The sequence below is a fragment of the Etheostoma cragini genome, chromosome 17 (assembly GCF_013103735.1).
Source record: "Etheostoma cragini isolate CJK2018 chromosome 17, CSU_Ecrag_1.0, whole genome shotgun sequence".
Lineage (NCBI taxonomy): Eukaryota > Metazoa > Chordata > Actinopteri > Perciformes > Percidae > Etheostoma > Etheostoma cragini.
Window position 1 is genome coordinate 7,195,237 of NC_048423.1, and position 25,504 is coordinate 7,220,740.

The 25,504-nt window shown below is 38.9% G+C and overlaps 2 protein-coding genes across 4 annotated transcripts in view; one reads left to right on the forward strand and one right to left on the reverse strand.

Annotated features, from left to right (window-relative positions):
* grid1a (glutamate receptor, ionotropic, delta 1a) overlaps nt 1-25,504 on the forward strand; it is a 230,198-nt gene that overhangs the window by 159,811 nt on the left and 44,883 nt on the right. For all 3 annotated transcript variants that reach the window (XM_034898223.1, XM_034898226.1, XM_034898224.1), the window contains exon 5: nt 20,745-20,798. In XM_034898223.1, the coding sequence (XP_034754114.1) occupies nt 20,745-20,798 (54 nt within the window). The remainder of the gene's footprint in view (nt 1-20,744; nt 20,799-25,504) is intronic.
* zgc:113274 (uncharacterized protein LOC552925 homolog) lies at nt 565-1,187 on the reverse strand. The gene is given in 2 exon segments (XM_034897594.1): nt 565-1,115; nt 1,117-1,187. Coding segments are annotated over 2 exon segments (420 nt in total). The 3' UTR covers nt 565-766.

Sequence of the window (25,504 nt, forward strand, 5' to 3'; positions counted from 1 at the left end):
GGGTATTGTGGTTATCAAGGTGTAGCAGCATGGGATAGTCAGAGGAGCACTTAGAATGCTGAACTAGATTTTAAAGAAACTCAGCAAAGGTGTCTTAATTGATCCAGCCACATCTGGTGGAGGAACCAATTGGTCTTTGTATCTAACCATTGGGAAGATGAACATGGGAGGCACTGCATTCCCCATAGCATTAACTACACAGACCACAGTCACAAGCTCTCCTCTTCCGGCAGATGTGATGGCCCCCACTTGTTTTTTTTCTCCCTTTTCCGCCACAACTTGCTTTAGTGTCGGCACTGTTGTGACACCTGTTTCATCAACTTTGTGCGTCATGTTGAAAAAAGTCTAAAAAATAAAAGACAAGAGCCATGATGAAAAAAAAATCAGAATTGTTAAGCTTTTCAAGCAATGCTAAAATCCTACTAAACAGCCCTGAATACACATCCTGGTAACTGTGGCTGATCAGTAAGCACATGCCAATATATTGTACAGTAAATGTACCTTACTCCTGTATTACGCTATAGTTGCCATGAAAATGTATTAGTATTATGGAATATTTTAATTCTGTCCCCTGTCCATCACTATGGTCAGATTGTCAAAGAACTCCTCAACTGTAGTTTTGTTGAAGGCTGTAGCTCCTCCCAAAGATGTTGCTTCAGGCACACAACAGGAGAGATGGCGGAATGGCATAAAGTTCTTGAACCAATCTTAACCCAACGAAATATAATAAATTCTATTTAGATACCGTAGCATGAAACCACAGATGTCAGCCTTGTCTTAATGAATAATGTAATTTCCTGCACACCGTACCCGCTAGACACTTCTCTGTCCAGTTGTTGGGGACAGGGATGTTGTTTTTCTGTGCAAACTGGAATGCCAGTTCACAGCATTTCTTTGGAGTGAGGCCATGGAACTGCTCAGCCAACGTTGTGATGTGATCGGCAAGCTCCTTTTCTACCTCTTCTGTGAAGACCTTCTTGGCTTCCGCTGTTCCACTGTATCCTACTGTTTTGACTTTCTTTACCTCCTTCTTTTCTATATACCTCCGCAGTGTTGACCTGTCAATATTTCTGTCCTTCGCCATCAATCAGATGGATTTTCTGCCCCGAACATCTCCCCATCTCCTCTAAGGGTGTTGAGCCCCAGTTGGTTCTTCTTTTGTATCTTCTTAGTATGATAGCTTTCATGCAATGTATGAAATATGGTTAACAGTAGGCCTGCTTTTTAAATTGTTAAAATGTAAAATCGCAATCTCGATTCACCTTGTTTACGATTTTTAAACATAGACTGTATAAAATAGGTTTATATAGGTAAAGAGCTCCCAAGCGCTGCAATGCTCTCCCTTCTCTTCAGTGAAGCCTTTATGTTTACAGGCTTGTGGTGATGAGAAAGGTGCTATAGGCAAAAAATCTATTAGGTACTTCCAATTTGTTTGAGAATCATCATAGCCTAGCTAATTCAGGCTAACCTTTAGCTTAATGATTCACATTGGTTTATTCACACTTGCCTGCCAATCGGAAGGTTGGTGGTTCGATGCCCGCCTCTGCAGTCATTGTCGAAGTGTCCTTGGGCAAGACACTGAACCCCGAGTTGCCCCCGGTGCTGCGCATCGGAGTGTGAATGTGTGTGAATGTTTATCTGATGAGCAGGTGGCACCTTGTACGGCAGCCCCGGCCACAGTGTATAAATGTGTGTGAATGGTAAAAGTTTCCTGTAGATGTAAAAGCTCTTTGAGCAGTTGTTAAGACTGGAAAAGCGCTATATAAATACAGCACATTTACATTTACATTTATATGTTAACAAATCACCAACATGTCCCATACAAAACTTAAGACCTAGATACATTTGCTTTGGCACAACAGCTAGTATACCTGCAATGCAGAAAATTCACTTTAACAAGCAAAGTGTTTTTGTGAAGAAATAAAAATTACATTTTTTTCCATGTGCTTCCCCTCTTCACAGCAAAATAGAAATGATGGAGTCCTTCAGAATGTATGGTCACATGACACCAAATGTGAATAGTTGCCTAGAAACAGGGGATGAGTCATCTTATCCACTGGCTCATCTTACCCCACTCTCCCTACTGGCGGGGTCTGCTCTTTATAACCTGCAGTTTGCCCAGTTTGTTTCGGAAAGACGGCGATTCAACAAGCCCACTTATCTTTGCTTTGTTTACCTGCTGTTAAAAATCAAGTCTCGGCCCTTGGCTGGTGTTGGAAACATGCTCTTTTCATCCGCGTCTTAGGGCCTGGAGGTCTTTAGCAACTAGCTTAGGTTAGATGTTGTGTTTGTGGCGGTGGAGAGGTGTTGTTGACCTGGAAACAATTTACACTTCACAATCAAGTTTTTGTCCTTTTGCGCAACTCATTTGAAACAATAGGCATACCTAAATCCCTCAAAAGCTGTCTTAAGCGGTGGCTTTGTCTTTTTGTTTTGTCTACTTGGACAAGTGTTATGGTGTTATGCAAACACGCATGAAAACGGACGCTTGATATTTAATTCTCTCCTCACGTTAGGCGGATAGTTGAAGAACTGGTAACGCAATAAATATTTGATAAGCAACTGTATTTTTATTATTATTTTATTACAACAATAATGTGTTACATCACTGCATCACAGACAAATGTAATCTGATTACAGAAACCCATTACCCCCAAAACTAATAACTATATACAGTCCTATATACACTGTATGTAAAGACATGCAGTTTGCATTATATCAATTAGGAACTATACGCTCAGTTTAGAAACAGGAGATATTCTAAAAAAATTATACCAGCTCCATGAATTGTTTTGTATTTTTCAATCCATTTATGTATTTGGGATATTACCAGAACAGCTTGATATTACCATAACAGCTTGATATTACCGCTTTTACAATTAAACAAGACACTGTTTCTACTTAGTCTTACATAACACAATGTTCAATGTGTGTAGTTTCCAGTAACACATAATTTGATTGACTATTAAATTCGAATAGCTTACAAAGGTATATAGATTCCCACATATCCATAACCATGGGTGTTATGGATTTAGTCACAACCATTTAATGAGGCTATTATTTGCGTGATAGGTCATCAACACCTCAGTGCAGAAACCTGCTGTTCTAAGAAGAGTTTTTCCCAACAAGCCTGTGGGAGTTTCATACAGCTGTGAGTGCTTCTGCATTAGCATTAGCAGATTTATTTTGCATTGGAAGCATGGAATGAAATCCTTAACCGATTCTGATGTAAAAAAAAAACAAAGAGCACTCAGAAGAGAAACACTGTAAATGCTAATGTGTAAACGAGCACAGGGGACATATTTTGAACTTGTATTTCACACTCTGCTAAGAATATTGCTTGATGTTTTTGTGCCAACACTTATTTAGGCGTCATTTTAGAGCTAGAATATTACAGCATTGTCTTGCCAACAAGTCCGTCAAAATGAAATTCGGGCCATGCCAGAAAGGTATTTCATGAATCTCTGGATTCATGTTTTTTGCTTTTGCTTTCATTCATCTGCCCTTCTAAACTCTTGTTTACTTTTCTCCAAAGGGCATTGCGACAGCTATTACTGAAGCATTCTTACTTTTCTTGATCCCCATGTGATAACTATTTTTGCACACACACACACACACACACACGTGCACACACACACACACACACACACACACATACACATACTGGCACATGCACACACACATACACACGCAAGCAAGCATGCATAAAGGCACACACACTGACATAACATGACAGGGTTTTTGAGGTGCTACGTTCAGCCATGGGCATTGTGACTGTGTCTGTGTTTTTACCCAAAGCAGATAAAAAAACGTAAGAGTACCTAAGTCTCGCAGACTTTCCAAGAAATAGACATTTGCTGTCTCATTACAGGAATAATCAGGATAACCCCCGAAGAGCAAAAAAATAATCAGAGTAACAACAGAAAGTGTTGAAAGTAGTTATTATAAAAACTCCACAGACTGGGTGACATTTAAGAACTGCAGAATAAAAGCAAAGGTTTTCCTGCCCTTTCTCCTTTCCAGAAGACATGCCATGTACCTTGCTGCATTCAGCTGAATACTTCAATGAATTACATTATGAAGAATTTGACAAGTATGAATTCAGCCTGCCATACCCTTCTTTCTCTGTGTGTCTTTTGATTGTCTTCTACTCAGTCTATTCCTCTAGTTTTCTTGGTGTTGCGATTATTAAGCTAACGAGTAAACTTGAATCTAATTGACCTATTGGTTGCTTAGTCTCCTGTACTGCTTCCCACAGTCAGTGGGTTACTAAAGCAGCTAGAGTTGTACAATGGAATTCATTAAGGTTCATGTCCACATGAAACGTCTGTCTGAATAATACCTTAGTTAATCTTTTCTCCAGCTGACCTATATTCTCTAATAACATTTATTCACCTAACAGTCTCTTTCCACAAAAACATTTGGCAGATAAGCATTTACTTTACTTTACAACCTTTACTGGCTCAGGCACTGTCCTATTATTGAGACCACAAACTGCTTTGGTTGTTCTTATATAACCTTAGAAAATAGTAGCTTTGTTTGTTGTATGCATTTAGTCTCATTATTTCCACCCTATTAAAGTGAACGTGATTTCAAAGCCTTAGAAGATAACAGTTTTATTAATACATCTTAATCTGCATTCAATTACAGCTGATCACTCAAGAGGTTTACTTGATATTTTCTTCATATTGTTCAACACATGTTTGTCACATGAACTGTATAAATGTGCTGAAAAAACATGTTGACAACGAAGATGTTAAGTGAATAAATACTGCATTTAGGGAATGGAGTGAAGCATCATTTGAGCATTAAACAGAACACAACGCTAACATTGAAAGATGCTGCAGATGCATATCAATCACAATTTACGTTATGTTCCCCCCGGCTCAGAAGGGGGCAGTAAGCCTGAATGAGAGACAACCTCGGGGGGGGGGGGGCTTCAGGGTGTGTGGCAGGATGGATGAAGAGGAGGTAGTCTACTGTCCAGGATGCCCTGTAGAATCTCCTCCAGATCCTCCGTTCAAGCAGGCCTTTTCAGCCCTCTATTCAAAAAGCTGTAATTGCATCATTTTTCAAGCCCCTTGCCTCTGTCTGACTGTGAGTCTGGTCCCATTAATCAAACTAATGGAGAAGTAAGTGATTTCAAAATATAGGCTTTGATCATGCACCCTCTGTCCTGTCCCACAACTCCGCCTTCTTCTGAGCTTTGGGAGACCCTCTCCTCCCAATCTCCCATATCCTTCTTTTCTCACAGCCCTCCTTGTGTACTTTACTAAATACTGTATGGAAAGGAATGTGCGATTACAAATGTACTTTCATTTGTTTTCATTTGTTGAGTTGATTTCCAGTGTATGGCACCAAACTGCCTATGGGAAGTTTTACAAAATGGTCACTCTAAAATTATTGTGGCCTATTAACGGTTAGTATGTCCCAAAAATTGCGTTTTTAGACACATTTATTGACCTTGATGAGACAGATTAAATTAAAGTGCTCCTCAGGTGTATTGAAAAGCTCTTGCCAGCTATAAAGCCAACCCAAGCCAGCTATAGATCCATTACTCAAGGCCACTACCAGAGCATGCTGGGAAATGAGATTCCTTCTAAGCAAGGGTTAAACTACTGTTCAAGGATCAACTCTTTGTGTTTTATGTACCCCAGCGGTCTTGAGGGAATACAAAAGTAAATATTTACAAATGCTTTATTTACTGCACATTTGACTTATTCATTGTCTGTACAACTGCAGCCTTTTCAGACTTTGCACTAACTGCCCCAGAGTGTTGTTTACTGGGATCTATTGTCTATAAAGCCTCCATATAAGTAATCATTGTCCTGAACAAGTCTCATACCTGCCAGAATGCGTGCTCTCCTAAGCCCATTGTTGTAAACACAATGCTGATTAAGCAAACATTACCAAAAATATTTCCTAAAACAAATCTATCTCCGAACAATATCTCTAAACTTGAGTGCTCTCACCGCTGCAGACTCCTCTCCTTTTCTCTTGGAGCCTTCCTGGCTGTCAGTGTTGTTTGGAATTAGCATTGTGTCAAAACTTAAACTTTCACACTCCCACTCTTCAGAACACCTCTTTTTCCTATGGTGTTCTGCGAAGGCATGTGTCACGCTGTGCTGAAATAATTAGGATGAGATCCACGTTTATCTCTGGCCCAGCTAACCTCCCACAGTTACCTTTCTTTTCTTATTTCTTTTTCTATTTGCCTGCCCACTTATCTTCTTTACGTTTGCCTAATCAGGAAGAGTTTGGTGCATAGAGCTTGTCTACTTACCCCAACATGTATATACTTGATACTTACAGACACAAAGAAGTGCTTGATTGTTCAAGATGAGAGTAACTACATCAATACAGACGCATCAGGCACAATGCAGTGATTTATAAAAGAACTAAATTAGGGACCCTGATTAGCTCACCTAGTAGAATGAGCGCGCATATATAGAGGTTTACTCCTTAATGCAGCGGCTGCAGGTTCGACTCCAACCTGTGGCTCTTTGTTGGAGGTCCTTCCCCTTTCAAGTGTAAGCTGACTTATCCAAAAAAGAGGCCTAGAAACGCCTTAAAAAAAGAACTGAAGTGATATTTTTTTCAGGAGAAACCAAAGCATTAACACCACGTTCCTGATGTACCTGTTTGTGATTTGTTATGGCCTCTGCTCCTGTATCATCATCTTTTCCTTTTAGTCTCAGCCTGTGTTTTCAGGCTTCTCACTTCAAAAATATCTCTGTTTACTTCCCTGAAGATCAGAGGCAGTGGCAGCTTGCAATTTTATATTGGGAGATGTTCTGTCCCAAACCCAAATGTTTTAAGACACCTTTTATTTAGTGGAAATGGCTATTTATATTTGAGCATGAATGTTTTTAGGCACTGAGGACTATTGTAAGTGCCTCACCTGAAGAATGGTTATTGAGGAAGGATTAGTTATTAAAGGAGGATGGAGTGTTAAAATCCAGAACACATTGGACAGCCACACCTGTCATTTCCAACACCCCTCAGTGGTAGCAAGGTGCATATATGCACTGGTGAACACCACCTGTCTTATTCTCAAGTGTTGATGTTCCAGAAAAGAAGCAATTCTTTCAAACTCTGTCCCTCACTTGGCACATACCGACCTCTTTTTCTCCTGGCAGGTGTCTTGTACTGTGGTATTGTCTGTCACAGTCAATGAGGAAATATTCATTGTTAATAATAAATGGGTTCTTTTGACCTACAGTTGACATTATAAAGATAATATTAAAAGCTAAACTGGCTCTTGAGTTGAGAAACCCACATTCAACTCATTCTGTGTTACTACTAATATGCGATGTGACTCTGTTAATGTGCTATATCTTTTATACATTATGTACTTATGTCTACATTCATGCATGCAAACATACTGATCACACATTTGTATACTGTGCAATCTATTATGGAATATGTTACAGACAAACCTCTACACATTTGTCGGACACAATTTTCTACACTCAGCTGAGTTGAACCCCTTGTTATGTTCAATGAGTACTAAAGGCTGCGGGGAATATTAACATGTTAATTAAGCCATGATATTCAAGTCATCCAGGATAAATTTAGCTTTGACTTGGTTGCACCAAAGCCGGTTGAATTAAACCCAGCCAAGTAACCATGGAGATTTATTCTTTACGGCTAGCCTGGTCCAAAGCAGGCTAACAGCCAGGCTAAGATTAATCCTGGAGTCTCATGTGTTAAATCAGCTGCCGCCCTGATCCCAAATAAATATGTTTAACAGTTATTCCCTTGTCTTCTGAATCTGCTCTGCTTTATTTTTATTAACATGCCTCAGTTGTCACTATTATTGTCACAAGTTTAAACCCTACTATTGCAGTTGTTTAGATGGTTAGGAATGGTTGCTCGTTCTTAGCAACACCATTCGGCTGCAGGTGCTGAACGTGGCCGCTGCCTGCCGGCAGACCTGTGCATCGCGTCAATGTTCACTTTCTCTGTAAAAATAGAGATGCGCAGCACGGCCTCTGTGGTCTATGCAGCTTCAGGTTTATAAAGGACGCGCTCCGGACATTAAGTGGACCAATGCAGCTATGTTCCCAGATGACATAAATGGAAGACTGGTCAGAGACCAATACATTTATGATTTCATTTTCTTGTTGCTTCTCCTTTTCTAATAAAGGATGTATACCAACATTTGCATTACCTTCATTAAAAGTTGTGTTACTCCTTACTATGTAGGCCTAATGTTTTTTATTAGGTATTATAGCTTACTTTGGTTTCGTAACCTTCTCAATTAGTCCCACATCACTGGACCAATAACTTGGCCTGTATATACTGGATATATAGTGTAGTGTACAGTCATCACACCGGGAACACCACGATGCTTCTTAATCTTTTTATTTTGGTGCTGTCACTTGTCATCTTGGAGCTTGGGAGAATAAAAAAAACATGAATAATACATTATTTTACATATGTACGTACAGTGTGTATTGAAGTCACTTACTTTTTTTCTAGTTTTTGTCCCCTTCTGTTTGTTCTGTATGAACAATTATTGAAGAAATATATTTAAAATTAGACATAGCTTATAGAGATTAGTGCATATGGTTGTAAAACATGTTCTCGGGTTGTGAATAAGGGTTTCCTTGGGGTACATTTCCAGAGGAACATTAATTTCCTCTGCTCACTTTTAAGGCAAAGTAGGCTAAAAAAAATGTTTTAATTGTCTAGTGCTTTACATGGTAGGCTACTCAAAGACACTTTACATTGAAAACAGCACATTTATTACATAAAAACTGTTACAGCAATAAAACCAACACATAAAGCAAGCATATTAAAAGCAATTAAAACACAGTGTAGCACACAACTTTGTAAAAATGTGGAGTGACTGGTAGGCTAAGTAGATATTTTTAAATCCTTACGCAACAACAGCCGTATTTCCCTTTTTGAATAATATATGCTTCACCTCCTCATTACTTACCATTATAAGCTGCTGCTCAGCGGGTGAAACATATGGCGCATGAGTCTTCCCCATTTCTGCATTTGTAAATCTGTTGATGATTGATACCGCGGCTTATTTAAGAAAGCCGTGAGTGTGCACCTATCCCAGCTATCTACACGTGGCTTGTCTTCGTGGCTTGTCTTCTTCTTAACTTTGCAAACTGGTTAAATCCTGAATATATTAATATTAATAATCCATACTTTAACTACTTTGTATTTCTTTAATATTTGCACACCTGCCCTCAAAAAGCTGTATTGTTTTTAGAAGCATTTCACATCTTTGTATTTTGGAAGAAATGACAGTACTTCTGGCCCACTCCATTTCCCTGAGGCAGGTCATTGCACTTAGGCAGACAGACCACCAGGCCTAAGAAAGAGTTTAAATTATATTATGTTGATGGTGTGCTGTAGGATCCTGCTTGACACTTTTCCTTTCATCACATTCTGACTAAGTTGTTTTTTTAGCTTAAACCACCTTTATTTAAGATTTGACAGGTTTATCAAATCGACATTGTTTTCACTCTCCTTCCCTGACAGCAGCGTGTGAGTAGTATAGTTTAGTATATACGCTAAGAGCCTGCCAGGCTTCTAGAGCCATGGGTGTCATTCTAGGACACTAACGTGGGTGTGATTTAAGGACACTGCAGTGAGTTGTCTTTGGCGAGAGGGCTGTATAACTTTACTGTAATGCTCTACAAGGACCTGTCTGCAACTGTCTTAGCATGTTTTCAAGGCCGTCTATTTTTGACTCTTCAAAAATAATAGGTCTAAGCTTCCCATTATGTCAGCTTTTATGTAGAACAAAACAGCTTCTGATTAGTCAAGACCCTCTACACAAAACTGTTTCAAGAAGTTAGAATAAAACAAAGGAGAGATTTCCGTTTGTGCCTGTTTTGTAAAACACTACCTATCATGCCCTGAATGCAACATTGACTAAATGGACAACTTAATTAATTATTTATATATTTTCAAATAAAAATCACTTACCTCTTTCTTAAGTTGTGTTTATCTTGGTGGGAAGTTCAGTGTGAAAGGAAAGTTCTGTGATCCATTATTCCGAGCTAATGGCCTTGGAATGGTACAAAGTGCTTTTATGGAAAACAGTTATTGTATTTCACTCAGCTAAAATCACTCGACTAATTTTAGCATTGTTGGCGTTTATTATTCAGTTGCATTTAAATAGCATCCTTTTGCTTCGGGAATCTTCGGGAACTATTGCAGGCATGTTTGCATCTTTCCAAAAATGCAATCCTAATGCAGCATACAATTATTGTTTGTCCACTGGAACATTAATGCTCTGTGTAATATTGTCCTCTCCTTTTACACTGTGTTAAATATGATTGTTAATTTAACACTACATTTGTGTTGGTGTTATGTAAATAATTATGTGCTTGTTTTTTTTGTTTTTGTTTTTTACAGTACATTGACTAAATATATGCTTGTCCTTGTGTTGTAACTGTAGTCACAGATGAACAAAATAACTTTTAGTGTGGTAATTGGTTTCTTCTCTGTTAATTATCCTGGTTTATTACATTCATCAGCTGTGCAATAAAAATTCAATTGCAAATATCATCAAAGATCCACAACGTAAATTTCCACCATGGTGTAGGGGTGTAGTTTATGTTCAGTGCTTCCCAAAGGGCACCGTGCAGAAATGCAAAGTAATTTATCTTCTGCTAAGATGTATTGTTCAAGAACCATTCTTTGGTATTTTGTTAAAATTCTTATTAAGTTTGAATTTTCTTACAAACTGCTCTTGTTCAAATCAAAGCTTGCTCACAATGTGGGATATGATGGGTTCCAGTTCAGCTTTATTCATCTACACACCTTCTCATTACAAGACTGTCTCAAGGTACTTGTTGGTGTGCTGGTGGGCTAAATTCATGCTCAGGCAACATCCATTGCATTGTTAGAAAAATAGCATCTGTTCCAAAACCCTCACCCTGAAGGCTCCTACTCTTTACTGAATGCCTGAATTCAGGAGGCTCTTCAGCCTGCTGTGGTATTCTTGTTTTAATCCTGTTAGTGACTCTCAGAAATCCCCCTCACAACATTACAGCTCAAAAAATGTGATGAAGTCAACAGAGGGAATATGTCACAGGGACCACTAAAGAGTAGCCAACAGGTACTTTTCCTGAAGATTCTAAAAATACAGATACAGTATAACAGACTGTTTGTGTTTTATGTAACAGAATACTGAAAGAATGTTGGGGTCTTCAGTCAAAAAAAGACTTGACCCTACCATCACCAGTAACACATTTTTCTATGACACTCCAAAATGATTGGAAAAAAAGGCAAAACTCATCCCAATATTTATTAATGTCTCCTGTTCTGGTTTACACTTGGCAAAGACATACAGATAGTTGTTATTTTTTTACAACCATGACATACATGAGTAACCTCAGCCTTATCCCCTTACACACCACACTCAACTATCATGTTGGCTATTTCAGTAGATTTACTCAATAACATTGTTTTGGAAACACAATAAGCATGGATACTAAATGCACAGGGAGCTTGCATGCTACCACTCCTTCCTTCCCAAATAACTTGAAAAGGCTGTAGTTGGTACAATTTCACAAATTATCACTCGGACCAAAAGAACATTTGAGTTCTCATGCCCTCCCGGCTGCGTGCTGTCCGCGAGCTATGACTTTTCAAAATAAAAGCTCACGTGTGGTTTGCTATGTTTTTGTAAGCTTGTGTCTTTGATGTTTTTGAACTGAACAGTACAGCAATTATGCTAATGAATGCAATTCTTTATTCAGCAGATGTCTTAGTTACAACACGATGGAAGTAGTAAAGCAGTTTTGTGTTCATGTGCAGGCAAGATTTATTCAGTTTGGGAAGTTTCTGGCTGACTAAACAGGGAGGGACCCATCTGCTAGCGATGGTGGGTCGAGACTGAGAGCTACATGGAGCTAAATGGAAAATATGTACCAAACATGAATGCAAAGGTTGGAGGACCCTACACGTAGACTAAAAGAAATTGCATGACCCTCCCCTCAACAAAACATACCATTAATACCAAAAAGGTCCCGAAGAGAAGAATGGTTCATGGTACTAAGACCGAATAAGTGCTTATTTGAGATTGATACCCCCTCGCCAGCTTCAACCAATCTTTATAAACACTTTCAGCATCCATGTGACAACCAAATGTATCCCAAGATAAAAGCACATGTCAGGTATTAACTTCAATTAAGTAAGTGTAAGTTAAATACAATTTGACAAAAGCTGTGATTAGTTTTAAATCAATTGCACTGCTACTTAAATACTGCAAGTTAGTGCAAAAACTGTTTATATTTACCTTTTGTACATACATGTACGTACATACAAAAAAACATTGTATCGTAGCCTTGAGAACAGTCCTAAGGTTTGTAATTTAGTCCATACATTGAGGCTAATGTGCCAACTGGTGAGTCTGTTAGTGGGGACATTAGCTATTCTACTCATGGCTATAGTGTAGTCTGTAGGAAGCTAACTACATGCAGGGAGGAACTAGCGGCCTCAGTACCATGGCAGATGGGAGTCGTGATTTGTTTTTAATGTGACACACGTGTGCCATCTTCTTGGGAGGGCCACCTGGTCTTGAATACAGACAGTGGAAGGTCAGAAAAGATTTGATTGGGTGCTGGATTTTAACGAAGGACTGCAAATCATTATCCCATCTGACATTTCTCTAGATTTATCAGTTGCTGTAAATTTTGAGCAGCATTCATTAGCTGATAGTAAGATTTATAAATGCCATTTGAACTATTTTTTTTACAGAGCACATAGAACAGCCCGTAGGTTTTCCATTCCCTTAGTGATATACCATTATGACTTTTGAAGCTTTTCATAAATAATGCATCTTTTGTGTTTGACTCTTAAGTGTCTTCATCTGCTCTTCATGTTCTGTTACTTATTAATTTCTCTGTAGCCAACACTTATAGAATTCATGTTTGACAAAATGATTGTGTATAATCAAGGACCTATGCTCTCATGAAGAGCTGTGATTTTATCGCTTACCTTCTCATGCTAAATCGCGGGTTATGTTTGGTTCTAATAAATTATGAATGCTAATTTTCACAGAAAAAAAAATTACGGTGATGAACCCAGGCTCTAAAATAACCCATGTATATAAAAGGGCACACGTTTGTTTCAAAATGATGCTCATTTGTATGTCTGTACCAGTCTAAAAGGTGCAGGGAAGTTGGCACCTTGTGCTCAATGCTGTGTTGATAGAGCAGATAAAGTGGTCTGAAGGTGTGTTTCCACAGCAACAGTGGCAAGGCTGGGTTCAGAGGGACTATTGTGAATGTTTTATGGCGGACCTCATTACTCCTTCCTGGCTTCTTTGGGAGATCCTTACACTGAAAGAAAACACAAAAAGGTGGGACAGCTTCCAAAATCTTTTGATTGTTCAAATTATCCCAAAATACTACTCTGTAAGGCCCCCATTTCAAACCAACAGGGGCCCTTTGTTGCTATGCACCCAAAACTGACCTTACAACTATGGTGCATGGACTCAAACAGGGCCACATCTGTTGTCATTGAAGTCTCACTTAGTAAGTGTGGGACATAGAGGGACGGGGGGGGGGTAAACAAAGCCACCTCTGCTTTCTGAGAGCAGATTACCAACTTGAAAATGTAAAAATCAGTACATGAATGTACTCACTATAATATAAACAATGTTAGGGTTTGTACTGTATTTTTCCATCTCAAACTCTAGATGTGCAATCTACAGTCCGACACCCTAATCCAAAAATGATACAGATGAATTTGTAATGATACACTACACTGTGATTCAAAACTAATTGGATTAAGCCACAAAGTTACAGGTTTTAAAACTTTTTTAAAAGGTTAATGTGTAACTAAAATAAATCAATTATGTATTCAAATGCAATGCCCCAGAAAATGCTTTCTTCTGCCAAATAAACTATAGCACACTTTCCATTAACACTGGATAACTTTCTCAGCTAGTTTACTTTCAGTTATCAAATGCTCCAGACTGAGCATTGTTTACCTCAGTTTCTGGGACAGTGTCATCCCTTTGAATCTAGCATTTTCAATAATGCTGTGTGGCTTTAGGGACCAGGAGTTAGCGCCAGATAGAATTATCATTACCGCAGCTGACACTTTGCTTTTGTTGACTGTTTGAAGAGACTGCAAATTCAATGTAAAGAGTCCAAGCATGGTTATAAATGATAATCTGGCATTTCTTTTCTAATGTAATATAATATTGTAATATAATATTTTCCCATCTTGTATATATTTAAATATGTGTTTTTATATTCTTAAATTTTATTCTTTTATTTGTATTATTATTATTATTTCATGTATATTGTATGTATTTATATTTTGTGTGCTGCTGTTACACTGTAATTTCCCATTTTTGGGGATCAACAAATATCTATCTATCTATCTATCTATCTATCTATCTAATGCTTTTTTCCCCATAGTGAAACTGTAGACACTTATTTTGAAGACACATTGACTTGAGATCCTTATCTATCCTTAACCGTAAACTGCAGGGATGGGATTTGCTTCACTTGCAAGATCTCTACGCTGTGAAGTGATCAAACGAGAAAGCTGTTAATTACAAACGTTTACATTTATCTATGTTGGTGCTAGACTCATCCTACATTTGCGAGGGCAAATTTTTTGTCTAGCCCAAGTGAAAATGTCACTGTTGGAATACATACAGTAGTTGTGATGTAAAAGCTCCTGAAGTTCATGTTGGAAGCAAACAGCTAATAATTACAAACAATAATTTAAATAGGCAATTCAAGTAGGCTACAGTTTGGCTTAACTTGTAGTCTCACTGCAACTTTTTTTCCCCCTATTTAGCCTACCCTCATCAATATAAATGGGATGGAGAAAATAATAGAACCACCTGTCTGTGTATCATTTCTCTAAAACAGTTTTATAAAAACTGATTATAACCTTTATGAAGGTAGGATTTAATGCAGGAGTTGGTTATAATAGACTAAAGACGTTTTGTGCACCTGTTAAACTAGAGTGTACATTCCAAACTGGCTGTGCTTTTAAACATTCCAAACATGTGTTGCACTGTAACAAATGCTTGTATTAGACGAGTTAGCACTCATCTTTTCACTTTCGTGAGATTCCTCCTCAGTGGTCTGAGCCTTGCCCAAACCTTCCCCCACCTTTTTTCACATCCTTCTAACCGCAATTCCTCTCAATCCCTCTTCGGCTGTCACGGTTTTAAATTGGAGTTGGCATTCTCTGGCTGCTTTTGTAGCATTGCTACAGTATGAGAACATGCCTGGGGTTCTTTGCCTCTCTGATTAGGGATCTTAGTGTCGCCAGGTTTTGGCTGTATCAACTGTATAAAATATTCCTCAGATGTCACTCCAGGCTCTTGTCTTTGCCTCTGTCTTCAAAACCACATTGCACAGAGTTTCACCATGAAATTATCTACTGAAGTGGATGGAAAGACAGAAAAAACACAAAGCCAAAATTACTGTGCCTAGATGTCTATAACATTTAAGGTTTCAAATGGATTTTTAGACTGTTGTGATTCATTTTAAGCAATGGGAAAACCCTTGCTTAGTTTACCTGAAACAGGACGACGAGTGATTAGGAAAGGGCTGATGAGGTAAAATAATGCAGTAATGCAGTTGTACTAAGACATAAGGTTTTTATTTTATTTTAGTAGGTGCAAATTTGGAATCCTAATGAGCAACTCCCTGAAGCACTGTAAGCACAGCATGTTTTGGGATGTTTCTGAGATCTCAGCATCCAGCCACTTTTCAATTAAAATTAAATTTTTTCATTTTGAATTAAATGAATCTGAACTACTGGCCACTCACAATTACAATTAAAACAAAACCAGTCTCAATTTAATGTTGAGTAGGGTAAATGGCAATGAAGACAGTGATCACTTATGACTTCAGCACAGCTTTTAGTCTGTTATGACAGTTCTCAAACATGACAAAGTATGTCAGCACAATTATTCATTTGTCAAATCCATACAGCCCCACACAGAAATTCAGCTTGACAAGATTTTATTCCTAAAGTGTCTAAAGTTTGCAAGTGTTCAGTTGGGCTGTGAACTGCAACTGAACCTCTCAAGTGATGGGTTCTTTTGCCTTGGGCTTCAACGAAACATTTCAGCTGGTACACGTTAACTAACAGGGCTTTAAACTAACTTTTCCACTGGAAAGCAGGTGCTACCAACTTTCTCATTTTGTCACACCAGCACTTGATTTGGTTACACCCTTTTTTGTTACATCATGGCATCAATCAGTGACAGTGATCTTGCATGCTGATGAACAGTTGTCTTAATTTGCATTAAGTTTTGCATTGATATAAATAGTAACAGAGATTTGATATTTGCAAAATATTTTATTTCTGAATTTTATCTGCTCTACTCTAACTGCTAAAAAGAAGTTGGGAGGGGCTCAGTGTTTTGGGTCATGCATCGGTCCCTGCAGATTTAGTGTTTCCCACTGTTCTTGTACAACAACTTCAAAGTTTCAATCTTAAACAGTGTTAACCTGGTACAGTGTGGTACAGCACAGATTAGAAAGCAATTTGTGGCGCTGGGGGGGGGATTACGCCTTACGCTAATTTGCATATTGTGACGCCATTACACAATCATTTGCATAAAGCTTAGTGGTTGTGTCCGCTCCTCTGCTCCTCACTAAAGAGATTCAGATAGAGGTGACTGTTTAGGTTTCGCAGGAGAGAAATACCTTGCATGCTTGCTGGACAATACTGGCAACCTTTTTACAGAAAGTCTTTTCCATAGTTGCCATATGTGTTGCTAGTCGCTTTTGTGAAAATAAGTCACAAAGGGGGCCTTAAAAGTTGCCACATCTAGTGACAAAGTCGCTAAGTTGGCAACACTGTTTCCCTGATGACAGAAACTGGCCCTCATTCATGAAATGTGCGTACATCCGATTGGTGTGATACAAACGTTTCTTGAATCACACGAGAAGCCTGTTGTAGGAGGATTTCTGCACTCATATTTGCGCTGGCTTCTACATTAGGTTGATAAATGGGGGCCAATGTGTGGCGGCCGGTGTTGATTGTGTGGCACACCGCCACAAAGTAGTCTATGTGTGGGAAACACTGTGGTAACAAGTTTAGAGTAGCCAGCAATGAATGGGCCACATTGCCTACAATACACATTCGGCATAGCTTTCCACTTGTACAGCAACCGCGGGTACTGTGTTAGCCTTTGTGAGTTTAAGAGGTATTTTTTCTTCTTCCAGCGGTAAGCGGTTCTCTACCGATCGGTGATTAGATTCCTGGCTCTTTCGAAGTGTCCTTGGGCATTGAACTACAAATTGCTCCCGATGCTGATCTTTATCTGATGAGCAAGACCTTGTCTGGCAGCCTGGCACCAGTGTATGAATGTTTGTGTGAATGGTGAATAGTACCTGTAGTATAAAAGTGCATTGCTTAGTCGATAAAACTAGAGAAGTGCTATATGAATGCAGTCACTTTACACTTTCATCATTAGTTGCGTCTAAGTTGAAACTTCCTCCTCTCTCTCTTTACTTTGCTTATTAAAATAATCAGCTACAGACTGCTTCATTTTTGGAACACAGTAGTAGATTTATTTGTTAGTTTCTACACCCCTATGTGCATCACGTGCTGTGCACAGACAAACACAGTACTCGTGGGGGCACCTATTATAACGATCACCATGCATCTGCATATGCGGCCTACTGTACTTTACAGTTTTTTACCCATTTTTTAAACCGTCAGAATTGAGGAGCTTTTGTCTCTCTTTGTGGTTATTTTTCAAGGCAGAGAAAAGAGTTCTCATTGTCAGATTGTTTTTAGGACTGGAGAAATATGATGATTTTAATTAATGGGTTGCTCGCACATAAAAAGGATTTGGCTGACATTGTCCCATCATACAGATTACAGGAACCCCCGAGTTATCTTTTGCTTTTAACTTAACGCTGTTTTGCTGATAAAAGATTGTGTCAATTATGTCTCTTGTCGAAGCAGAAAGTCCTACTGTCTTATTCTAGGATGGTTCAAGTGCTAATGCAATTATCCATGTGAAAAAGTCTGCAATCTCAGTGAAATAATCCAACTCAAACATAGAAATGAAATCTTTCTATGTATGTGTATTTATTTAGAAAATCTTTGAGTTTACCTAGAAAAACACTCACACATATACCCTCCCCCACACACACGGTTCCCTTTCTTCTACAGTATCTGCTTCGGTTCTTTCTTTTTGTTCACCTTTTGCCTAAAGTGGTCCCTACGGCTCTACATTGAGCATCGTAGCCTTCATTTTTCTTAGAATCTTGCTTTGTTCCATGCCTGCAAACAAATGCACACAGACACACACACACACACGCCCTCCAGTGTTATGTTGTACCTTAAGGTTGTGTGAGACAGTAGTGAAATATTTACTTTCATCTCTGCCTTTATCACATTTAAAATGTCACTTGTAGCATGGTAATCACTTATATTACATGAATTAAAATATAAACTACAATACCAACATTGCAAATGCATATTATTCACAATGTCCAATTAGTGATGGAAGGATCAAACAATGTTGTTTTTTTATTTTAGACCCATGTAGTTAAGTAAGCAGAGGGGACAATAGTTCGTCTTTTTCCACATACTATAAATCTTCAGACCTGCATCTCTCTGGTATTGGACAGCATTCATTGCTAATGTTAGCCTACACATCTGAATTTCAGGGCAATTTATAAAGTCCACACGTTCTACTTTAACATGATGTGGTATTTCAACCATGGAAGTAAATATTGCTCCTGCACTGGTATGGTTCTCTTGCAGTTTGATGAGCTCAATCTGGGAATGAGAGGAGCATTAAAATCCAATGAAGACTCTTCCAAGGTTAGAAGATTGATTGGCAGCCTTTGGTGCTGTGCTCTGCACCAGCTAGTATTAATGAGCATGGTGTTGTTGAGTAAAAATCCAACATGTTTCAGCCGGTTATATGTTGAGACATCAGTCTTCATTGCTTGGTGTGAAAGGGATTCATTTGGACACTAATGATAGCAATTTGCAGGAAAGGGCATGCATTGAGATGTTAAGCATGACAGATGTCAAATGTGTGCGGCCTCATGACAGGTGTAGGAACTTCATAATCGGATGAATGGTTTGTTTGGTTATTTTCACCTGCACGGAAAGGCTTCCGGTCACTTACAGCACATGCACTTCAGTAAACGATTACAGTACAATTTGTTTCATGTAGACACAGTTTCATTAATTGGGGTAAAGAAACCTGATTTTCCTGGAAAATTCAGATTTATTTACTGTGTATATGTGTAACTTGGTTTAAACATGACAACCTGACAAAAGACTTTAGATACAGAGGGTATCAGCCTGACAGCAGTGGGATGGGATAATGGGAGAGACTATTACACAAAGTACCTGTCAATATATAGTTTCCATCACATTTTAAATTTAAAACAATTGAAACACAGTAGGGATTGCTGGCAAAACTTCACCTACTTAAGCCACCTAGAGAAGGGGAAAATATAAACAGGTCAAAGGTGGAGTAAGAGTGCACAGATTTTTTTCACAGCGAGCAATTCTTTGAATTTTAAGAGATGGAAACTCAACAGTTAATATGAAAAGCAATTTCGTTGTCATACCTCATTATTGGATGATCCTAATGAAGGCTCAAGGCAACTAGCAGAAAATGCATTAGACTGACAACGGTGGTCTTTATACTAATAGTGTTGCTGAAGTTTTGACCTCTTAGAATTAAATCAGTCACACTGTAGAGAAAGCTGTGCACTCAGTACAGAGCCTGTCCTCTCAGCCTTAAAATCTCACTAAAAACCTCACATCTTTAGCAGGTGTTTATATTTTGGTATATTTTTTTATAATAGTCTGTATTTCTTCAGAGTTGACCCTCTAGCAGTCTTCATCGACAACGTTTTATTTCCGGGATTGTTTAGGGGCCGCCGGTAATTTTGCCGGATGCCCGTCTCATTCTAACCTCCGGTTGATTTATGAGGACTCTGGTTAACTGCTCTTCAGATCTCTGCAGGGTAAATCCAGACAGCTAGCTAGACTACCCGTCGAATCTGAGTTTTCTGTTGCACGACTAAAACAACCTTTGAACGTACAAATGTTCCACCAAAACAAGTTCCTTCCCAAGGTTATTTTGCAGAGGCACCGTTTCTCTGTCCGGCACTTGTTGATAATTGTGGTTGGGTTTAAAGAAATGCCAATAAATCACTGCATGTTTTTTCTCCTATCCGAAAATGCTGTGTGGACCGGCCAGACCCTCTTCCACAGCGCTGCGAAGTGAGGTCTGACAATGCGAGACTAACTCTCTAGTGACACAGAATCTGACAGGGTCCAGATTTATATCCAATAGTGGCACCAATTTCTGCAGGCTTCACATTTTCTTACTTACTTTCAAATTCCCTGAAGTGAGTAGGGCTAATGAAGTAAGTCCCATAGTAGTGGCCATAATATGTGCATTTGTACTTCATTTTCAAATCCATTGTAATATATTCACCTTGCATATACCTGGTGTGCTCAACATGGCATAATTATTATATTATCATGGCTGGTATGTCCAATATCCTCCAGGCAGTGTGATATTTATGCATGGTGTTATTTCCTTCCCTGACCCATTGGACCAGCACTCTCTCTGTGATCCAGGATGTCTTGGTTTACAAATTAAGGTCCAGACAGACCCGGGGGTTGACTGACATGAGCTATTGTAAGATCTCTGTGATATGCACACAAGGTTCTGAAAATGTCCTTCTTTCTTTGTCTGTCCTCTCTCTTTCTCTTTTGTATTATCACTACAGGCTGTGGAAACAAACCTGGCATCCAAGGACAGTCACTGGGTCTATGCCAATGAGGTAAGGCTAAGCACACCTGCACCTGATTGATTTTAGACCTTAGTGTGAGTTTGCCTCTGTCAACACAGTCACATATGCTGCCAAGGCATACACAAACACATGAAAACCTACTACACTGTCACTGTGCACACTTTCACATTCATTTAAATAAGCTGCACGTCTTTTGTTTTCATTTTATCTTGGCTGCCTAAGCGACTGAGCCTTAATGTGATATTGTATAATTGTCCTCCCTTTAGCTGTTGACGTTAGTGTGTTTTTCCCCCTCTGTACCAATGCTCAGTGTATATGACGCTGACCTGAAAGTGGCAGTAACAGCACAAAATTCAGATGCACTTACAGAGAAATACAAGCAATACAAGTAGACTGCTCCTCTGCAATGCATTTCCCTTAATTCAATATTATTTGATAATAAAGTGGGGGGTGTCATAGGATTGGACGGATACTAAAAGCAGTGTGAAAGAAAGACTTCAGATAACATTTTTGTCCCCATGATTAACCTGGAGTACATACACTGCGGTGCCTAATAGGAGTTCCATGTGTTTTAATGAAATGTCACCTCTTCACTTATAAAAAAATCTATGCTCAACATCCAAAACAAGACCCATATTGATCCCTAATCCATGGAGCATGATTGTGTGTATGTTGCCCAGATAGCCATGTCGTCTAAGCAACAATCAATTTTCACACACTGTAGTCATGTGTGGTAAACAAACTTGACGGGAGAATGTGCAGTCCTCCACGCAAACTCGTAATATTTTTAAGTATTGATCTTAATATTTAATGGCCGCTGTCACACCATCGCGTTGTCTGCTAAGGAGCACATGAAGAGGAGATGGCCCGACGGCATGGAACACAGGATAGCATCAAACAATCTACCATTAGATAACCACAGAACACAGTGTAAATAACTAAATATCTGTCTTTAAAATTTTGTATAAAGCTTTAAATGTCAATGTCTGGAAATACAGCCGTTAAGCTCTTGCGCAATCGTTACACTTAATGTCCTCGTTATCAGTCCAAACTTTAATACTGTTTGTGACAAAACCTGCAGGAAGAATAAAGTGTGTTAGACATTTGTATTCAAATTGCATCTTGTCTTTTATTGTATCTAGTTGATGCTGTGGTTTTGGCAAGGTGTCTACAATAACTAACGTTAAACTAATGTTTGCTAACAAATGTGTTGTAAACATAAATGCCGCAGTGACCCTTGCGTGTAAAGATGCAGAATTGCACTGCAAGAGGACTACGCCAGTGGAAGGATCAGGAGAAAGAGACTTCAGGGACCATGACAATGACTGGCTAATATGCTGATTTACATTCCCTAAAGCTGTGCTCTTGGATCTATGTACTTAATTGGGTCCAGTAGGGAGGGCACAGTGCCGGAACCATGCCATTCCAGTCCAAATACAGATCCTCCCCCACTCTGGTGGTGTTTGTTTCCAGCGCTAAATGGCAGACAGCTAAGTGTTTTATATAAATATTAAATATAACCTTCAACTTTATCACTAAGGCTTGTCTGGATATAAAATATAGTTAAATCTTATTATGTAGGTCTGGTATATTGCAACCATCCCTGAGTGGCGTAATGCCTGCCATTTTGGAAGATATTAATAAGAAAGGTAGCCTATAGATCAGGTTTCCTACACTGTGCGAGAACAGGCCGAAATTATAATTCAGTCTGAGAAGTTTTTAGCTTTTTCGCTAGTCAGGATTTGGCGTAATGAAAGACAAACTACCATACTGATGTTTAGCATTCATGAGGTGCTTTGCATTGACTATTAATGGGTAAAAATGGGTGTGTTCAGGGCTGGATAAGAGACTGATTCACATTTAAATCCAATCTGAATGTTTTTTGGAATAAGCCCTTTTTGGCTTTTGGGCGTATGTACACTTTTACTATCCTAAGCACAGTTTTATAAATGAGACCACTGGTATGTAAATTACCTCGTTTAGACTATAATGAGCTTTTATAGAATTACTGCCTCATGTGTTTCAACTGATTTCCACCATGCATTTTAGCACACACATAACCGAAATATTTACAACAGCTCATGAGACCTTGATTTCTTTCAAACTTGATCCGTGTCTGGCATCTTACACATTACACAATTTGTTTATTTGTCTCCAAAAAAGACTTAAGTAGTCTCAGTCGATAGAATCAGGATTGTTATTCTTATTATAAAACAGTATTCACATACAAATTCATGCATGTCTTTTCAGTCAATTACCACACACTTCCACTTAGACATTAGCTTAAATCGCATCCGACTCTGGAACGTATGAACTAATTGCATGCTAATTTCTATGGCACTACTTAATGGTTGATGTGATGTGGCTTACTGTAGAGTTATTTCTCCCTGGTGCACATTGTAGGGGAAAGAATGTGCATGTTGTGTCTGTAAACAATGTAATATATCCCTGCTTTCATTTTCTTGCTCTTTTTTCTGTTTTCTTTTCTATTTCCTGTACATTTTGATCATATTGCTCTCTTCTTATTTGTTTGCCTGCTTTTAATCCCTTCCCCAAGATATACTGACAATTACCTTGAAATGATAATAACACAAGAACAAGAAAATTCAATTACTACTCATGCCGATCTATTTATCTCCCAGCCGTTGGCCTCCACAGCTCCTCTCATGTACAAAACATGAACTCTGAGCACCTTAGTAGCACATTTTGTTTAGATTTTAATTTTCTCCTAGAGCCTTTTAAATTCCTAATCCTTGATCAACAAGAGTCACCTTGTAAATTGAATCCAGGCATGTATCGAACAGCAAATGATTTATCCACAAATCTTGCTTATCTCTAAAGGGAAAGGGAAAGGAGATTTAAAGAAAGGTACAGAGCTAATCTGTTTCCATTAGCCTGTGATTTAATTTCTAAGCAGCCTCCCACATGGCTGATAGCACAAGTGTGCACAAGGTTTTTTAATTCACTGAAATACGTGAGGGCCAGCAAGCACATTGATTATCAGAATGAGATTTTCGGATTTGTAGTATGTTTCTATTTTATTATCTTTTCAAGGTATTATTACAAACTGCAACAACCGTGAATCCCTCTCCTTTTGTAGCAGCTGCTGGTGAAATCTGTACTCTCTTGCTCAACAGGTAGATACTGTTTCCTGTATACATGGAAATCCTGTTAGCCTGATCAGATGCAATCTGGGTGTATCACAAAATCCTGCAGGGAAATAACAGCTTTCTACCCCTTTATGCATCGACAGTCCCTAGCTGACAGTTGTTCCTATTCAGCTGCCTGGGCGGGACTGAGTTGTAACATTCATTTTAACCAGGTGATCTTGAAGCTCACTGTCACGTGCCTGCCCGCCCCATCAGCTCCTCAGGCTCCTGTCAGCCTTTCCACCCCATACAGTCAGTGAGGTCTCACATTTCATTCAATCCTGGACGACAAGCAGTTATGCTAATCTGCCACCAGTGGCATCATATGGCACAATGAATGTAGCTGTCAAGCTAGAAATGTGATAAGAGCACAGAGGGAGAGGGATGGAGAGGGATGATGATGATGATGATGATGATGATGATGATGATGATGATGATGATGATGAGTGAGTATAATTACAAAGATAAACACAAAGGAATACAGCTAACCCTGATTAGGTAGTCATTTCATTCAGAGATATCATAAGCATTACAGTAGAAAGACAATATCACATACAATAACTTAAAGATTTAAAGTTACAGTAATACAGTAATAAAGGCTGTTGATCACATCAAGGACATTGAGGATGTCCTCAAGATATTTTGTATGACACTTCTATAAAGTAAAGACTGAAGTAGCCTGTAGCCTACAGTATAGTCCTTAGTATAGGTCAAACTCCAAGACAAACTGTTTGAGTTTAAAACGATGAACTTTTCTCTCAACAAACTTTTTTTCAGTAATTTAAGACTGACACTAATGCATTTTAAAACCAAAGGAGTGGGTTTGAATGGCACACAGTTGACGAGCCCTCAGGGTATGAAACTTATTCCAAACAAAAAGGATCAATATAATGTTTAAAAAGAAAAGAAAAAAGCTTTTATGTTTAGTTTAAGAAGTGCAGCACTTGTTATGAGCAGCAGGGCACGGGGATGACAGGCAGGCGTGCGTCTTCCTAAACCACCCACCAAACCAGGGTGCTGCAGCTGCTAGCACACAGAAGGTTGTCTGTTTCTGACACCGTCTAGTGAACTCAGATGGATTGCACGTTATGGGGGAATTTGTTGTTGTTTTCTTCCCTTCCAAGGCGGGACGGTGACACCTTAGAATGTTTGATGGATTAGGTGGCTGTGCCTGCTGTGACAGACAGAGTCGAGGAGGACAGTCATGATATGACTGATGTCTTTGGTAACTGCCCGTCAAGCAACTGTGATGGAAACCCTTTTCTTCTGAAACAATCTCCGCCACATCAGACTGACGGACAGGTCGGAGGATTCCTGAAGAGGCCACTTACGAGAAAATATATAAATATAATATATACTGTATTTTCCAGTTAGCTTATTGATTACTCAAAGTACTCTGAAACATTGCATTTTTCAAAACCCTGGGTTGCTATTTTGATTCTTTGTATCATTAAGAACAATGAGAATCTGTCCAGAAACCCAATTCAGAGGTCAAAAAATGATGTACTAACCCACAAATGGTGACCACAGGAGACATCCTTCATGGCTTCATGGTCATAAATCTAAAGGATACCAGACAGGCGACTT